This window comes from Lepidochelys olivacea (assembly GCF_965140295.1).
Source record: "Lepidochelys olivacea isolate rLepOli2 genome assembly, chromosome: 1".
Lineage (NCBI taxonomy): Eukaryota > Metazoa > Chordata > Testudines > Cheloniidae > Lepidochelys > Lepidochelys olivacea.
Genome location: NC_140411.1, coordinates 324,585,773 through 324,602,574, shown reverse-complemented (window position 1 = coordinate 324,602,574; position 16,802 = coordinate 324,585,773). Strand labels below are relative to the sequence as shown.

The 16,802-nt window shown below is 45.9% G+C and overlaps 1 protein-coding gene across 3 annotated transcripts in view; it reads left to right on the top strand.

The window, feature by feature from the left end:
- The first annotated feature begins 15,245 nt into the window (after nucleotides 1-15,245).
- The window catches only part of CPNE8 (copine 8), a 282,884-nt gene continuing 281,327 nt past the window's right edge, over nucleotides 15,246-16,802 (top strand). Inside the window, exon 1 of one of the 3 annotated variants that reach the window (XM_084621135.1) lies at nucleotides 15,246-15,922. In XM_084621135.1, the coding sequence (XP_084477261.1) occupies nucleotides 15,783-15,922 (140 nt within the window). In that variant the 5' untranslated portion in view covers nucleotides 15,246-15,782. The remainder of the gene's footprint in view (nucleotides 15,923-16,802) is intronic. The other 2 variants (XM_084621136.1, XM_084621137.1) reach the window with 2 other exon arrangements.

Genomic DNA, 16,802 nt, shown 5'->3' with positions numbered 1-16,802 from the left:
ATCACCAGTTAGCATTTGGATACTGACTGTGCCACTCTAAATATATGATCAAAATAAATGCTGTAGGAAAATTCTGATTCAGTGGAATAAATTTTGCCATTGGTGGCCAACATCAGGTTCTCAAAGTGTGTGTTGATGTGCAGGATTCAGGGCTTGCTTTTTTTTATATAGGCAAAATGAGGGGATACATCATGTTCATCACGGACTTAGAAAGAAAAGGAGTACTTGTGGCACCTTAGAGACTAACCAATTTATTAGAGCATAAGCTTTCGTGAGCTACAGCTCACTTCCTCAGATGCATATCGTGGAAACTGCAGCAGGCTTTATATATACACAGAGAATATGAAACAATACCTCCTCCCACCCCACTGTCCTGCTGGCTGAGGAAGTGAGCTGTAGCTCACGAAAGCTTATGCTCTAATAAATTGGTTAGTCTCTAAGGTGCCACAAGTACTCCTTTTCTTTTTGCGAATACAGATTAACACGGCTGTTACTCTGAAACCTATCACGGACTTAGTTAGCAAGCAGTGATTTAGTTGTCATACAAGTACTGTCATGTTACAGTTGCAAAGTGATTTTGTTCTGATAAAACTCAAACTCTCTAGTAAGATCTTCAGTATACTATTCCATATATCCCATTCCTTCCGTAAATGGTTTGGTAGCCCTTCTTGCCATTCCAAGTTCCTTAACCCTTCTACAAAATAGTTTTCTTAGGAGTACAAAGATTGAGTCATAGAAGTTTTTCCTTGTGACATATTAATTAATGACCTGCAAGCAAGAAAACTGAGGAGGTGGTAAAGGAGTGATCAATGTTTGCATCTCGTGGCATTCAGTTAAGTGACAGCACTGAAATTTAGAAGCAGCAAAATTTTAAAGCATTTGTTCAGTGTTACACATTTCACTTATTCTGAAGTCTGTAGACTGCTTACAAGCTATGCATTTATTACCATAATGGTGTTCCTTTTACTCTTAAAATTAGGTTGCACTTGTTGAAGCAAGAGGTGCATATAGCTGTTAATTACCAGCAACTGACAATAATGGCTTCCCAAATGATCTTCTCACATGAAGGTCAAGAAATTATCTGCCGTTCGTTTCCTATCCTGGACCTGTAACATAGCCATGCACAATGCTCTCATTTCAGATGTCAAAACAGTGTGTATAACATACAGCTCTAATGTGGTGTTTTTTCTGTAGTGCAAATAATTGTGGTGCACGGAGGACAGTGTTGGAATTGCAAGCTAGCATTTTAAAAGGTGTGTGTTGGGGGCCGGGGGAGCTTCCTGGTCTTACTTGCAGGCTAGAGGGCTCTGTAGCGAAGGGTGTGATCTGGGCCTAGCAGAGTCTGTTTGCAGACAGCCAGCGTAAAGCAAGGTGGGGCGAGTTATACCTTTCTGGTTTTGGAGAACAACCTCTTTTTTTCTCCTTTTTTTGGGGGGGTTCCTGTGAATTATTGTTCTGAATTCTAAGAAATAAAGCAGTGTTATGTTGCAACCTTTCAGCAAGAGTATTTATGGTTTTTTTCTAACTTTTCTGTGTGTTTGCTCTGAACCCAACAGCAATAAGAAGTTCTACAAATATATTAGAAAGAAGGGGGAAAGCATAGGTCCATTAGTTAATGGGGAAGATGAGCAAATAATGGATGACACAGAAGGCTGAAGTGCTTAGTTTACTTCAGTCTTTTTTTAAAAGGGTTAATTGTGACCAGATGCTTAATACAAATAATATTAACAAGGGGGAAGAAACACAGGCAGGAATAGGGGAAGAACAGGTTAAAATATTTAGATAAGTTAGATGTATTCAATAAGCAGAGCCCGATGAAATTCACACTAGAGTAACTAAGGAACTAGCTAAAGCAATCTCTGAATCTTTAGCCATTATCTTTGAGGACTCATGGAGGACGGAAGATGTTTCAGATGGCTAGAGAAAGACAAACATAGTACCTACATTCAAAGAGGAGGAAAAGGACCTAGGAAATTATAGACCAGACAGCCTAACTTTGAGAGCCAGAAAGATACTGGAGAACAAATAATTCAACTAACAATTTGTAAGCTCCTAGAGGATTACAAGGTGCTACGTAGGGCCCTGAGAAAATTGTGATTTTCTGGAAATCACAAAATTAGCCTTAGACCATGATTTTTCCAACAGCAGGGAGGCAGAAGTGAGAATTCTCACATGCAGTCTCATGTTTGGTGAGGCTCACAGATGGCCATTCCTCCTTCCCCCAAATGCTATTCTGACAGCAGGATAGCCAATGGGTGTGCAGTATCTCACAGGGCAGTCCTCCCCATTGGCTATGCACTTGTCCAACTAGGCTCCATACCTCACTGTGTATTAATGAGCCCCGAGGAGCAGGGTGGAAGCATTGCAAGGAAATGGTTTCTGAGGAACCCTGTATAAAGTGGCTGCTGCTGCTGCTGCACTCAAGCACCCCCTCTGTGGTCACAGGGAGTAGGTATCAGCAGAGGAGGAGACATGGGGACAGGTAAAGGAGGGTGTGTGGGGGGGGGTTAGGGAGATGAGACAGGTGGGTGGGCAGTTGGGTGAGGGGCTGGAAGTGGATGGGACAGGTGTGGGGGAAGGTTGAAGGGCTGGGGGGAATGGGAGACTGGTGAGAGACTTGGTGGATCAGACAGATGAAGGTGGTAGCCGTGTGAGGTGCCAGGGGAGCTGGGTGAGGAGTCTGGGGAGACAGGACAGGATGAAGGGGGAGCTGGGTGAGGGCCTGGGAGGACAGCAGTTAAGGGAGGGTCTATGAGCTACACCAAGCATGAAAGCAGTGCATATGGATGCCAGCTTCCACCTCCCTGCTGTTGGACAAATTGCAGCAGTTCAGGAGTCACTCGGCAGCCGGTTTTATGCAAGGCACAGTAATCAGCACTTCTACTACTGCTTGGAACATGAGCAGCTGTAGCCTCAGTGGGAAGGTGGAAGCATGTGCTCCAAGCGGCAACGGCGCTGGCTCCTGTGCCTCACATAAAACTGTCCACCAAGTCCCCTCCCAACCTCCTCTGCAATCTGCTGTGATTTTTCCAACAGCAGGGAGATGGAAGTAGCCATCCGCACATGTCAGTCTTTAGCTGTTGGAAAAATTGCAGCAGTTTGAGGGGGAGCAGGTTTTATGCAAAAGGAATGCAGCAGTGACTTTTAATTAACTGAATTCTGTGCATATCTTGTGAAAATCACTACCTTTACCCATGACAATGTTGTGAAATTTTTTAATCTGCTATTTTCTCAGGGTCCTAGTGATAGCCAAGATTTTTCAAGAACAAATCATGCCAAATCAATCTAATTTCCTTCTGGGTAACTAGTGGATAGGAAAGAAGTAGATATGATATAGCTTGACTTTAGTAAGACTTTTCAATAGTCCAATAGCCTCATAGATTTTAAGGTCAGAAGGGACCATCATGATTATCTAGTCTGACCTCCTGCACATTGAAGGCCACAGAACTTCACTCACCCACTCCTGTAATAGACATGTGACATTATCTTAAGCAAAATAGGGAGTATGGTCTATATGAAATTACTATAAGGTGGGTGCATAACTGGTTGAAAAAACATATTACAAGAGTATGTACCAATGGTTTGCTGTCAAACTGTGAGGATGTATCTAATGGGGTGACACAGGGGTCTATCCTGGATCCAGTACTTTTCAATATTTTCAATAATGATTTGGATAATGGAGTGGAGAGTATGCCTATAAAATCTGCAGACGACACCAACCTGGGAGGGGTTACTTGCACTTTGGAGGACAGGAATAAAATTAAAAAAAACCCTAGACAATTTGGAGAACCTGTCTGAAATAAATATGATGACATTCAGTAAAGACAAGTGCAAAATACTACACTTAAGAAGGATAAAGTCAAATGCACAAATACAAAATGGGAAATGATTGGCTAGGCAATAGTACTTCTGAAAAGGATCTGAGGGTTATAATAGATCACAAATTGGACATGAGTGAACAGTAGGATGCTGTTGCAAAAAAGCGGATGTATTAACAGAAGTTAATCAAAGACACAGGAGGTAATTGTTCTGCTGTACTCAGCACTGGTGAGTCCTCAGCTGTGAGTACTGTATTTAGTTTTGAGCATCACACTTTAAGAAAGATATGGACAAACTGGAGAGGGTCAAGAAGGGAACAACAAAAAAGAGAAGAAGTTCAGAAAACATGACCTGTGAGGAAAGGTTGAAAGAATTGGGTATGTTTAATCTAGAGAAGAGAAGGGTTGGGAGGGGAAAGGAGCCATGATAATACTCTTCAAATATGTAGAAGATTGTTATAAAGAGAATGGTGATCAACTGTTCTTCAGGTCCACTGGGGATAGGAAAAGAAGTAATCTGTTTAGTTTGCAGAAAAGGAGATATAGGTTATATATTAACAAAAACTTTCTAACTCTAAGGATAGTTAAGTACTGGTTATCTAGAGAAGTTACAAAATCCTGTCACTGAAGGATTTTAAGAACAGATTAGACAAATACCTGTCAGGAATGGTCTAGGTATACTTAATCATCCCTCATTGCAGGGGGATGGACTAGATGACCCCTGAGGTTCCTCCTAGCCCTACATTTTATGATTCTGTAATGCTTAAGTGTACATAAACCTAGATACTGCCCTAATACATATGTATTTTTCTAGTTATCATATATCATTGCTGTTTAAGAATATACAACTATATTCTGGTTCACTGGAGTTATATCAGGGATGAATTTTGCCAGCAGGTGTCTTTTTTTTTTTTTTTTTTGCATCAAGATAACTAATGTGTGATAATTATCTTGATGTTAAATCCTAGGGTATGTCTACACTACCTGCCGGATCGGCGGGCAGTGATCAATCCAGCGGGGATCGATTTATCACATCTAGACTAGACGCGATAAATCGACCCCTGAGTGCTCTCCTGTCAACTCCTGTACTCCAAATTCATGAGAGGCGCAGGCGGAGTCGACAGGGGAGCGGCAGCAGTCAACTCACCGCGGGGAAGACACCACGGTAAGTTGATCTAAGTACATCGACTTCAGCTATGTTATTCACGTAGCTGAAGTTGCATAACTTAGATTGATTTCCCTCCCCCCAACCCCGGCCCAGTGTAGACCAGGGCCTAGTGGAGATGTAGTTTTTACTGCAAAGTAGATAAGTGAGAACAACATTATACCTCTGTGCCCGCAAGGGCTGGGGGGGAGATACCAGCGAAAGGAGGACACTCAGGCCTAAGAATAGTAAACTATGCTTTATTGAAGGAAGGAAGAACTTACGCTCCAATCTGCGTGGGGAGCCCCTAGGACACATGGAGGGGCTGCAGGGGACTCTGGCTGTTCGGGATAGCTGACCAGGCAGGACTCCACCGGGGGGGAATCCTCTGCGACACTATATTCTCCGCGCTTATCTCAGGGTTACATGGGGTCAAGAGCTGGTTACATTCTTATATATCTAATTTATGCTTATTACATAAACTGACTCGTTTACAGGCAAAAATATGCTTAGCTATGCTACAATATCTTTTGGCAGGGTCTGTCGGACAAAATTAATTGAAACTGCCTGCATCCTCCGCTTACATCCAGTCAGATACTCAGTCCACCATTTAGCTCCTCACCAATCTTCCGCAACCTTGCCCCTACATTCCACCCCTTGGCAGACTGAGGTGTATTAGTTACTGTCACCAGCACAGTTCAAGCGTGCACACTGGTTTGGGGGTTGCCAGTTGGGCCAGAGGGCAGAGGAGCAATTCACGCAGCATTGAAGAATGACAAACACACATACATAGCCCAGTAGTCCAATCAATAGCAGGAGCCCGATGTGTCTCCCCAGGCACCGAGATCCAGAAGCCAGGAGGTTAGCCACTGCCAAGGGTCATCCCATACAGAAGCCTCCAAGCCCATGTCATGTAACACCTTTAAGTGGTCCATCATATTATGAACATCAGTTTTGATGCACTTATCCTGATTTGAATAAAAACAACAACTTTCATTAATTAAGGCACAAATGCCCCCTTCAGTGGCTAATAGGTAGTCCAACGCCATACGATTCTGTAATACAACTTGCAACAAAGAAGCTACTTCTAATTGCAGGGCTTGGACTGCATCTATGGTATTATTCTTTATAATCTTTAACGTGGCTGAAATATTTACAATAGCCTGCTCCAGTTCGGCCACCCCTAACCAGGGGAGGAAAGCGCGGACAAACTGATGGAAGCCCATGGGTCTCTGCACAATGGGATTTGGGCTCCGTCGTGGACGTGCCACCAATATATAATTATGAACTGCATGAGCATGCATGGTTTGCATTCCATACGTATAGGGGAGGAGCCGTCCCAATGTGCACCGTCCACACCATTGATTGGGTAGGGTTTTATATGCCCAACAGCCACTCGCCACCATCGTTCTGCCCCCCTGTATGAGGCCGATCCATCAGTAAACCACGCGACCTCTCACTGTTGTTCGGTTAAGGAGGCATAGGGAGGGGCCTCCGTACGGGGGGTTGAGGCCCCTTGACCGGGGGGGCATAAGTGTGCTGGCCACTGGAAGGCAGTTCCTTGAAGGTGACAGTGCCCAAAAGCCATGTGTGTGTATCAGTAATTCTTGCCTGGGTTATTTGCATACACAGCTGCAGGTAGTGTTTCCACTTCCATAGGGTCTGAGTCTGGGATACCCCAGTTCGTGTGAGCGGGCTTTCATCCTGGACACAACCCATAATCGGAAGTGGGGTACACACCTTTACAGGCTCCGCGCCCGTTATGGGCTTAATTTGCTGCAGGGTCCATACTACTGCAAGCAGCTGCTGTTCAAGGGGTGTATAATGCTCAGCTGAGCCTTGCAGGGATCGCTACCAATACCCTATGGGCTCCTTTTGAGATGAAGCTTGCTGCCACAGCCCCCACGAGGTCACGTGGTTAACCACCGTTACCTTGAGTTCGAAGGGGTGCCTCGTCTGCCTGGGCTCAGCACTGCGTGTTGGCTGAGTGCCTCTTTAGCCTGCTTGAATGCGGCATGCTGCTTGCCCCCACAAATAAACATGGCTTTCTTCTGGACTACTGCTTGTATGGGCTGCAAGATGTACCCTAGATGGGGAATAAATGTGCGCCAGTACCCAAGGAGGCCCAGGAAAGTTTGGGCGTGGCTTACGCTAGTGGGCTCTGGGAAGTGGGTAATTGTTTCGATGGCTTTTTGTGGGATCTTACGTTGAGGCCCCGACCAAAGTATTCCCAAGATCACCTCCTGGCTGGGCCTCTGGATTTTACTAGGGTTGACAGCCCATCCCCTGGCTGCCAGAACCTGCAACACATTGTTCTTGGCCTCAGAGAGTGCCGCCTCATGGGGCCCGCTCAGCAAGACATCATCAATATAGTGCTCTAGTACTACTCCCTCTGGACGAGTCACCTGCTCCAGGTCTTGACTAACCAACTGGTGGCAGATGGTAGGGCTATGCTTGTAGCCCTGAGGCAGCACAGTGAACGTGTACTGCCAATCCTTCCATGTAAAGGCAAATTGATCCTGGCTCTGTGGGGCAATGGCAATGGAGAAGAAGGCATTTGCCAAGTCCACCACGACATGCCACTGCCCTACCTGCGTTGCGAGGCGCTTCATGATGGAGACCATGTTGGGAACTGCCGCTGTCAGGATTGAGGGGAACCCTATTCAGGTTGCGGTAGTCTACTGTTATGCGCCAGGTTCCATCCTTTTTATGGACTGGCCAAATTGGGCTGTTAAATGCGCTCATGGTGGGGCGAATGATGTCCGCCTGGAGCAGTCCTTTAACGGTAGCGGTTATTTCCTCATGGCCACCAGGTATCCGATACTGTTTGGTGTTGACCACTGTGGTGGGGGTTGGAAGCACCACAGGGTTCCACCACGGATGCCCCCGCAGCATGGTTACAACCGCTTGGACATACAGCGGGCACCCAAAGGAAAAGTATCCCCATTGGGTATCTATGGTCTGCCCTCGGAGGAGGTCTATACCGAATATATATTCATGAATGGGGGTGATTAAAACAGTGACTTGTATGGGTGGGGCCTTCCCAATGGCCAGCCATAGCTGCATTGGTGTGGAAAATTATTCCTGACAAGTCATATCATAGTGACCTTAGTCTGAGAAGATGATTTCCCCCAGGTCTTTAAGAAGCTGGGGAACTTATAAGGCATTCATGAAAAATATTAACCAGGTCTCTGTCATGCCCCCTTTCCTTGTCTTCACATATCAACCCTGGGAGTTCCTGAGGATGTGGCATAGAATCAGTTCTGTTTGACTATGTTTGCTAGGTTCTCCTTCATTGAAGCAATACCCCTATATTCAGTTATGACTGCTTTGAGGCTCTTTTTGCTGTCAGAGACATGTGGCACTGCTGGTTGAGGTCTAGTGTCTTTGAAAAAAAGAGTTTACAATCTAAGCCCCTGATGTTGCAATCAGGTCCTTGTAATCAGATCCCTGCACCTGTGCAGAACTCCATTCAGTTCAGTGGGGCTCCATGCTGGCAGAAGGGTTGACCTGCCACATCAGCTTGCATACTCAGAGGCCTAAATCTGACATATGTCATTTTGCAGTGGGGAAACAGGGGATTAAGAAAGGAGTTACTTAAAAATCAAGGTCAAGGAAATGTAATTGTTAAGCCATAAAAATTGGCAGGATAGATGTATCTGAAACAAGGTAAGCATCTTTTAACTTTAGTAGAATCCAAATTAAACATGAACTCTTATAATGCTACATTTCCTTCACCTTGATTTTTAAGTAATTACTTTGTCAACATCACATGGCAAAAGATATGTGTGTTTTCATGGTTATGGAGCTTTAACTCTTTGAACCTCAATGTCTACTGTCATTAAACTATTATTGGCTGATTTCCACATAAGTTCTCACAACTCTGAAAATTTAAATAGATAAAAGTAGAAAAAATGCTTACATCTCACAATTTCATGCAACTGTGAAAATTTAATCTAGAAAAGCTTAAATATAATATTAGCCATCAAAATCATAAAACAATAAAAAAACTGAATTCTGCCACGCATAAATATATATGCCTGGTGGTTTTAAAAGCCAGTTTCACAAAGCTGCGCAAATGCAAGGTGAAATCAGGCCACAGAGTTAAGGACAATAAAGAGGCATTTTTTAAAGCATATTCAGAACAAAAAGAATCCTAACAATGGTATTGGTCCATTACTAGATGGAAATGGTAGAATTATCAGGAATAATGAAGAAAAGGTATGAGAGTAGTCCACTGAACTCAGTGGGACATTTTCCATAAGTAAAGTTAAACACATTCATAAGAATTTGCAGGATCAGGGCCATAATTTCATCTCATTTCCCAGGTACTTATATGGTCCCCATTAGCATGGTATCTGAGCACTTCTGTGAGGTAGGAAAGTACTATTACTCCATTTTTAAAGATGGGAACTGAGCTACAGAGAGATTAAGTGAGTTGCCCAAGGTCACACAAGATGTCTGTGGAGGAGCAGGTAATTTAAGTTAGCTCTCCTGACTTGCAGGCTAGTATCCTAATTGCTGGACCATACTTCCTCCCATTTCCCTCTTTGTGTGGTCTTTCACACAGAAACAGGAAAAGTGTGTGTTTTTTTGATGCTTGGATTGTCATGGCAAGATCATTTGCATATCCACATTTTTGTGATTTAGTTTGAGGTATGTCGTTTATGTAAATGTTTAAAAGCATTGGTGCAAGTACAGAGCTTTGTGGTACCCCACTGTTTATGATACAGGGTGAGCTGGTCTTGTTACCCAGGTACACCCATATGTGTCTGTTACTCAGCATGGTCCACAGCAGGCGAAGTGTTTGGTAGCAAGGTATAATTTTAGCAAGTTTCAGCATCAGGCCCTTAATCTATACAGTATCATATGCAGATGATAGGTGGACAAATACTGCACCAGTCTTTAGGACTTTTTGGTAGCCAGCCTCAATGTGAGTTGTGAGTGCCAGAACTTGGTCACAATAACTATGTTTTGGACAGAAGCCCGCCTATTCGACAGGGATTATTGGCTCAGTAAAAAGGCATATTCTTTTGATGACACAAAATTGGGGGAGTGGTAAATAATTATAGAGACAAGTCAGTTATACAAACTGATCTGGATTGCTGGGGAAACTGAGCACATTTGAACAGTATGAACCCAGGGAGGGTTGTATGAGATAGTACAAGAGCTTTGAGGACAACTTCCTGGTACAAGTGCTGGAGGAATCAACTAGGGGCCATGCTCCTCTTGACCTGCTGCTTACAAACAGGGAAGAATTGGTAGGGGAAGTAGAAATAGGTGGCAACCCTTAGCAGCAGTGACCATGAGATGGTTGAGTTCAGGATCCTGACAAAAGGAAGAAAAGAAAGTAGCAAAATACAGTTTGGGAATAAGAACCATTCGAGAAATATATGTTTGCTGATGATGTTTTAAAGAAAGCCACACCAGTGAACTGGTGGAAGTCACTTAAGCACTTGGATTCAGAGACTGTTGAAGTGATAATCTCACTTTTAACAGCAGTAGCTTCTTCTGCTGGTGTAGAAAGAATATTTTCTTCCTTTGGACTAATTCATTCCAAACTGAGAAATCGTTTGGGACCTGAAAAAGCAGGAAAGCTTGTTTTTCTTTTCCAGATTCTGAACAAACAGGAAAATGAAGGTGAAGACGACTGAGTTAGCTGCAGAAGCCAGTATTTTAAGTTTCTCATGTTAACCTGGCTACATAACCGATTTAATTTTTTTTAAAAAAAATTTAACAGTTGTAATTAAAAACAATTTTAACAAAAACAAACCTGATTTTAAAAAACTTGAATGTTTAACTAAATTCAAAAATCCATATGCTTGTTTTGTTAAAATCCTTAAATCAAACTCTAAGTTCTCAAGAAGCAGCATTTTTCTTATTTTCCCTGTCTGTAAATTTTGATGACTATTGATGGAAATACTTTTGTTGGTTTGTGTGTGTACAATGAAAATGACATTTACCAACAAAAATTGAATTCTTCCAAATCTATATATATATATATTAGTAGCTGGACTTTATTCTGTTTGCACAAAACAAATGTGATTAAGTTATGATCCCTTGTACCTAAGCTATCACGGATATTTAGTTCTGTGATCAATTCTTTTTTTATTTGTCAAGATGATGTCTAATACAGAATTGCCCTGTGTTGAGTTAGGAAACTATCACCTATAATATTTAGAAATTCTAAGGAAGTTTTAGTACTGGCAGCATGAGACCTCCTGCATGTCACTTAGGCTATGTCTACACTACTACTTATGTTGGTATAACTTATATTGCTCAGTGAGGTGGTTTATTCAAACCCCTCCCTCCCCGACTCACATAAGTTACGCCGACATAAGCGCTGGTGTGGACAGCACTACGCTGATGGGAGAGCTTCTCCCACCGACATAGATACCGCTACTTGTTGGGGGTGGATTAATTATGTCAATGGGAGAGCTCTCTCCCGTCAACATAGAGTGGCTACACTAGAGATCTTATGGTAGTGCAGCTGCATCAGTACAGCTCCACCACTGTAAGCTTATGTCGACCTAATTATGTCACTGTGCACACTACAGCCTTGTCCAGCCAATGTAAATGCCCTTCTACACGGACATAGTAAATCCACCTCCACGAGAGGCACAGAGCTCATGTTGGTGTAGTTAGGGTGACACAGTGTGTGGACACTGCATTACTTACGTCGGCCATTGGCTGTCTTGTCAAATTCATGGCTCCATGCTGCCCCCAGCTCCCCATTCCCTATGCTCATGCCTGGAGGCTCCCTGATCAGGGAGTTAAGAAGCCAGGGTGACTGTCCCCCTGCCATTCCCTGCTGGGAGTGGAGAGCTGAGTGTCCAGGGAGCAGCTGGTCTCCCTGCAGGGAGCTGTGCAGAGCTGAGAGCCCCGGCTCTTAGCCCCCCACTGTGCCCCTCTTCAGTCGGTTGAAGTGCTCCTGGTGAGGATGCACACCACTGACAGGAGGGAAGTGTGGACATCAGCCACGGGCTGTAAGTCGAACTAACATAGCTCAACTTAGGGCTGTAGTGTAGACATGCCCTTAGAAACAGGTAGAGTTATTTTTGACAAAGTGCCCCTGCCTCTCTCCTTTATCCCCACTCAAACCTTCCTGAATATGTTATAATAATTGATTTTAACATTCTAAACATGACTCATCCCACCAGTTTACAATACTACCAATTATATCAAATTTATGCTCATAAATGGGCAATTCCAATGATTAGCGTAGGTTTCTAGAATTGGCACATAATTAATTAAAAAATTTCTCTGTTTCATAGCCTTTGGTGTCTTGATTCATTTTGTTCTTAACATCATGATTTGGTGCTAAATGAGTGCTTATTTTTCCCTCTTTTCACACACTTCCTCCCAGACTACTGTAGCCAGTCTGTCCCTGAGAAGACTGGTTCCTGTTCTACTGAAATGCAGGCCATACAAACTGTACAGCCCCTTCTCCCTGTGGAAGGTGGACTAATACTCCACAAAGCCAAGCCTCTGTACCTTACGCCACTTACCTATTACGTGATACACTTTCTTTGCTCATAGAGAAGGAATGATCTTCGAGAAGATCTGCAGGACATTCTCCTCCTTCCCTGAAGTCATCTAGAATCTGTGAGATACCCTGCAATGCAGTGTCATTACTGCTGATATGCACCATCACCGGTGGATCCATCCCCTTTGACTTCAGAAGCCTATCAAATCTTAGGGCAGGTCTACACTACGAGACCTAAGTTATGCAACTTAATAATATAGCTGGAGTTGACGTAGCTTAGGTCGACTTATTCCAGTGTCTACACCATGCTGGGTTGACAGGAGAAACTCTAATTTCTGGTGGAGTACCGGAATCGATGAGCACGATCTGTGGTCGATTTAGCGGGTCTTCAATCCCCCGGTGGATTGATTGCTGCAGCGTCAATTCATCATAAGTGTAGACATGCCCTTAGAGTGATGATTCATAGCTTGATTCAGGGAAGACAGCACACCATTCTGTTGTCCATCTGTTCTTTGCAGAACATTCTTTCCATTCTTGTTAATATGGAATCCCCAACAAGAAGCGCCTGTCTTCCTTGGACAGTTGAAGATCTTTGAGGCAAGTAATCAAATTGAAAATAGGTTTTTTTAAACTAATCTCTATTAGTTATAATCTTTGCAGTTACTTGCAACAATACGTGAGAAATTCAGGAAGAAGTGTGATTTTTTTTCAAGTTGGTGATCCTTTATCAGAGTACAGGTCATTTAATCTAATGGTAGAGTATCATTTTCTGATGGCTTTTGCTTTTAAATGATTAGGCTTAACAGGAGCAGATAAGTGGTGTACATTTTTCAGGGTGCTATACAAACATTAAATGGTCTAGAATAAATGCACTGTTTGTCGAAATACTGTAGAACCAGTGTCCAATGCTCCCCAAGGCCCAAGTGTTATGAAGTTATGCTGTGAGAGGTATTTTCTCTTTTGATGGTATGGGGACTCCTTCATTGCTTCTGCTCAGTAGTGCTGCCTGGTGGTACACAGGCCACTCTGTTTAGCTGCTCATTAATGTCTCTGCCTGGACTGTCACTTAACTGAAAGCCATCTAATTATTACAGCGTTTTCTGTATTACAAGAAAGAAAGTTAGTGTTCCCCTTTGCTAGGGTTTTTTTCCCCTTATGAACAACATAATGCTAAAAACTGGTTTAGGCCCTCTCTTTCCTGAAAATACACAGGGTGTTGAATGAGGGTCCAGATGGCATGTTAATTATAAACATGAAGTGTGTGTGTATGTCTTTTTTAAAAAAGAGTGAAAGAAGAATTGGCTAGACCACTCCCAAGCCTCTCATTCACTTGGGGGATGGGGGGAAGATTTATTCATTGAGGCCTGTCCAAAATCTCACTCTTGCAGGGGAGGATAGACTCAGGCTGTCAGGCCCACCCCAAGTCTCCCTCATAGGGGAGATGGAGGGCTCCTTCAGGAAGAGCTGCCCAAATCTCACTCATTGGAGGGGAGACCCCTTTCAGTCAGACCCTCCCCACGTCTCACCCACTGGTGGTAGGAGGGAGACTTCCTCAGGCAGTTTCTGAGTCAGGCAGGGGAGGTTATGTCTGCGGGCGGGGGAGAGAGGAGCGTTGCTCTGTATGCTCCAGGAGCATCCCCATGTCTCATGACTTCCACCCAGCAGCTGGAAAGCCCTCTGCCCCCTTAGTTCCCCTCCCCCAGCAGATGAAAAGCCCTGTCCTGCCCCATAACTGTTTCCAGCATAAACTAGCCCGTCCTGGTCTAGCAGAGTTGGTGCTGCTGGGGGAACAGGGAGAAGGGGAGTGGCTGAAGCCTTGTGGGGGCTGGGACAAGGCTTGATGTGTGCCAGCCCCTGGCAAACCCTCTTGGACTCCTGCCTCAGCTAAATCCGATTTGCTGTTGTGCTATTGCTAAGTGACCCCCCTCTCCATGGCTCCAGCCATTGGGTAGTTTCATCAGCAGCTGGGCTATGATAGATGAAGGGCTCAAAAGGGGCTCGGCTGCATTTCATGCAGTGGAAGGTCCCTCAGCACTTGGCTTAGGGTTACCAACTGCTCGGCATTTGACCAGCTTGGCCATTTTTTTTTATGGATTTGCCAGTTGCCACAATAATAATTTAATCTGCTGGGTTTTTTATGTGGGTCTAAAGAGTTGCATTATCATCACAATACACCAGGATATCTAATGTTAAAAGTTTATGTATCCAGCTAAAGATGCAGCAGTGTTCCCATTTCCACACTTTAAGTGACAACAGATCAAAACTATTGAAATTCAGTAGCTGTCTGCCCACCAACATGCAAATGCACGCGCGCATATGTGAGAGGATTTGAGTCACGCGAGTGTGAGGAGATGTGCAATGTTATCAATCTTATCGATATGTGTTATCTCTCCATAGGTGGCTGTTGAAGGGGGCGTTGTGGTGTAGCCTTGTGGTTGAGGTTGTGACAGGCTTGCCTTGTGGGACGGGGGTTACGGTTGCCAGGTGTCTAATTGAAAAGGGACCCTGGCAGCTCTGGTCAGCGCTGTTGACCAGGCCCTTGAAACTCCGGTCCCAGGCGCAGCAGGGCTCAGGCAGGCTTCCTGCCTGCCCTGGCTTTGCGCGGCTCCCAGAAGCAGCCGGCATGTCCGGCTCCTAGGTGCAGGAAAGACCAGGAGGTCTCCATGCGCTGCCCCCGCCTGAGCAGCGGCTCACACTACATTTCAAAGGTGGTAACCCTACCCTCTTCATGGGTCTGGCTCCAGCTCTCCGGCCCCCTCTGCTCTGTGCTCTCTTCCTTCAGGGGTCTGGCTCGCTCTGCCCTTCGTGCGACTGCCAGGGCGTAGCGCCTGCCCCAAGGGGGCTCAGGGCTCGAGGTAACCGCCAGATGTTCGGCCGCAGGAGGCTTCACTTAACGGAGTCCCCCACCAGGGGCCGCTGTACACGTGTCCCAGCGCTGCTAGGGAGGGTAAAGTGCTATTTCTCCTCCCCCGCCCCGGCGCAGGTTCCCTCCGGCTCCCGCCACCGGGGCGGCTCATGTTCCAACCCCGCGCTGGCGCCACGCGGGGCAGGGAACGCTCTCACCCCCCTTGCGCGGGGCAGGGAACGTTGGAGACCGTTGGTCACTCGTGGGCCCCCAGGTTGGGGTTACTGTCACGCGCGGGTTCGGCCCGTGGTGACGTCACCGGTCGCGCCCTAATCTCACTTAGTCGGCGTTTCCCGCCCGCGTGCAGCAGTTTGAGCTCAGCCCAGTGGCTCTACCCAGTCGGTTAGTGACCAGCAAGAGGAGCGGCGGCAGTGAGCTCTGCTGCTGGGAGCTCCCGCTAGCGACGCCTCTTACGCCCCGCCCTGCCCCATGTTCGGACCTGATAAGCAGTCCGGGCAGCCGAAGCTGGACGGCGGTGGCAGGTTTGGGAATATGGCGTCCGTGGGGGAATTTAACTCGTTCAGCGCCAGCATGCCGGCCACCAAGGTGGAGCTGTCTGTGTCCTGCAGGTAAGCGAGCGGGGTTAGACGGTGCGAGGCACCCGCGGGTGCCGCCTTGCGTGGCGAGTCGGGTGTGAAAGCCCCGTCTGGTGCCCTGGGAGGATGGGGGAGGGGGTCCGACGTGTCTGATCCAGCCCCCTTGTGCTTTCTCGGGCTGGGGTTGTGCGCTCCACTCCCGCTGTGATGAGCGGTGTGGGCGGAGGGTCGCTTCCCTCTGCGGGGTGGGGTGGGTAGGACGGGGACTTGGGGAGCAGGCGGAGTGAAATCCCTAACGCTGGGGACCGCACAAAGGAGAGTTGGTTTCGGTTCCCTTTCGCAAGCTCAGTCTGGAGACACTTGTCTCATCCGTTTCTTCTGGGAATCTTCCAGCTGGGAGAAGTTCGTAAATCCTCATGCAGAGGGGTGGGTCAGACACCAAAATCTGGTAACAGGCTCGTTCCCTTCCTGGGAATGTCCGATTGGCTCTGGTGTTCTGGGCAGCGCAGGGAGTGATGGTAAATCCGTAGAGAAATAGTAGATGGGGGATTCCCCGTACCAAAACGGTATGGCAACCTGGGCCACTGCCTCAACTTATTCCCTCATGGGAGGGCTGCGTGTGAGGCAGGCATCTTTTTTTAGATCTGTTCCAAACCTCTCACCGGAGGAGGGGGGAGGGAGAGAGAGAGACTCGAGGTGGGTTTCTGCGGTCAAGGAGTATTTCCTCAGTCAGGCTGGCACTTATCCTCAGACCTCTCCCCAAGTCTCATGAGATGCGGAGAGGAGGGACAACCCCTGTCAAAACATTGTTTAAAGGCGCCTTCTGAAACTGTTTCCAAACCTTAACAGTCCAGCCACACACTCCGTCCATCCTTGACTATGAAGTTAACGGTAACTAACAAAAACCTAACTA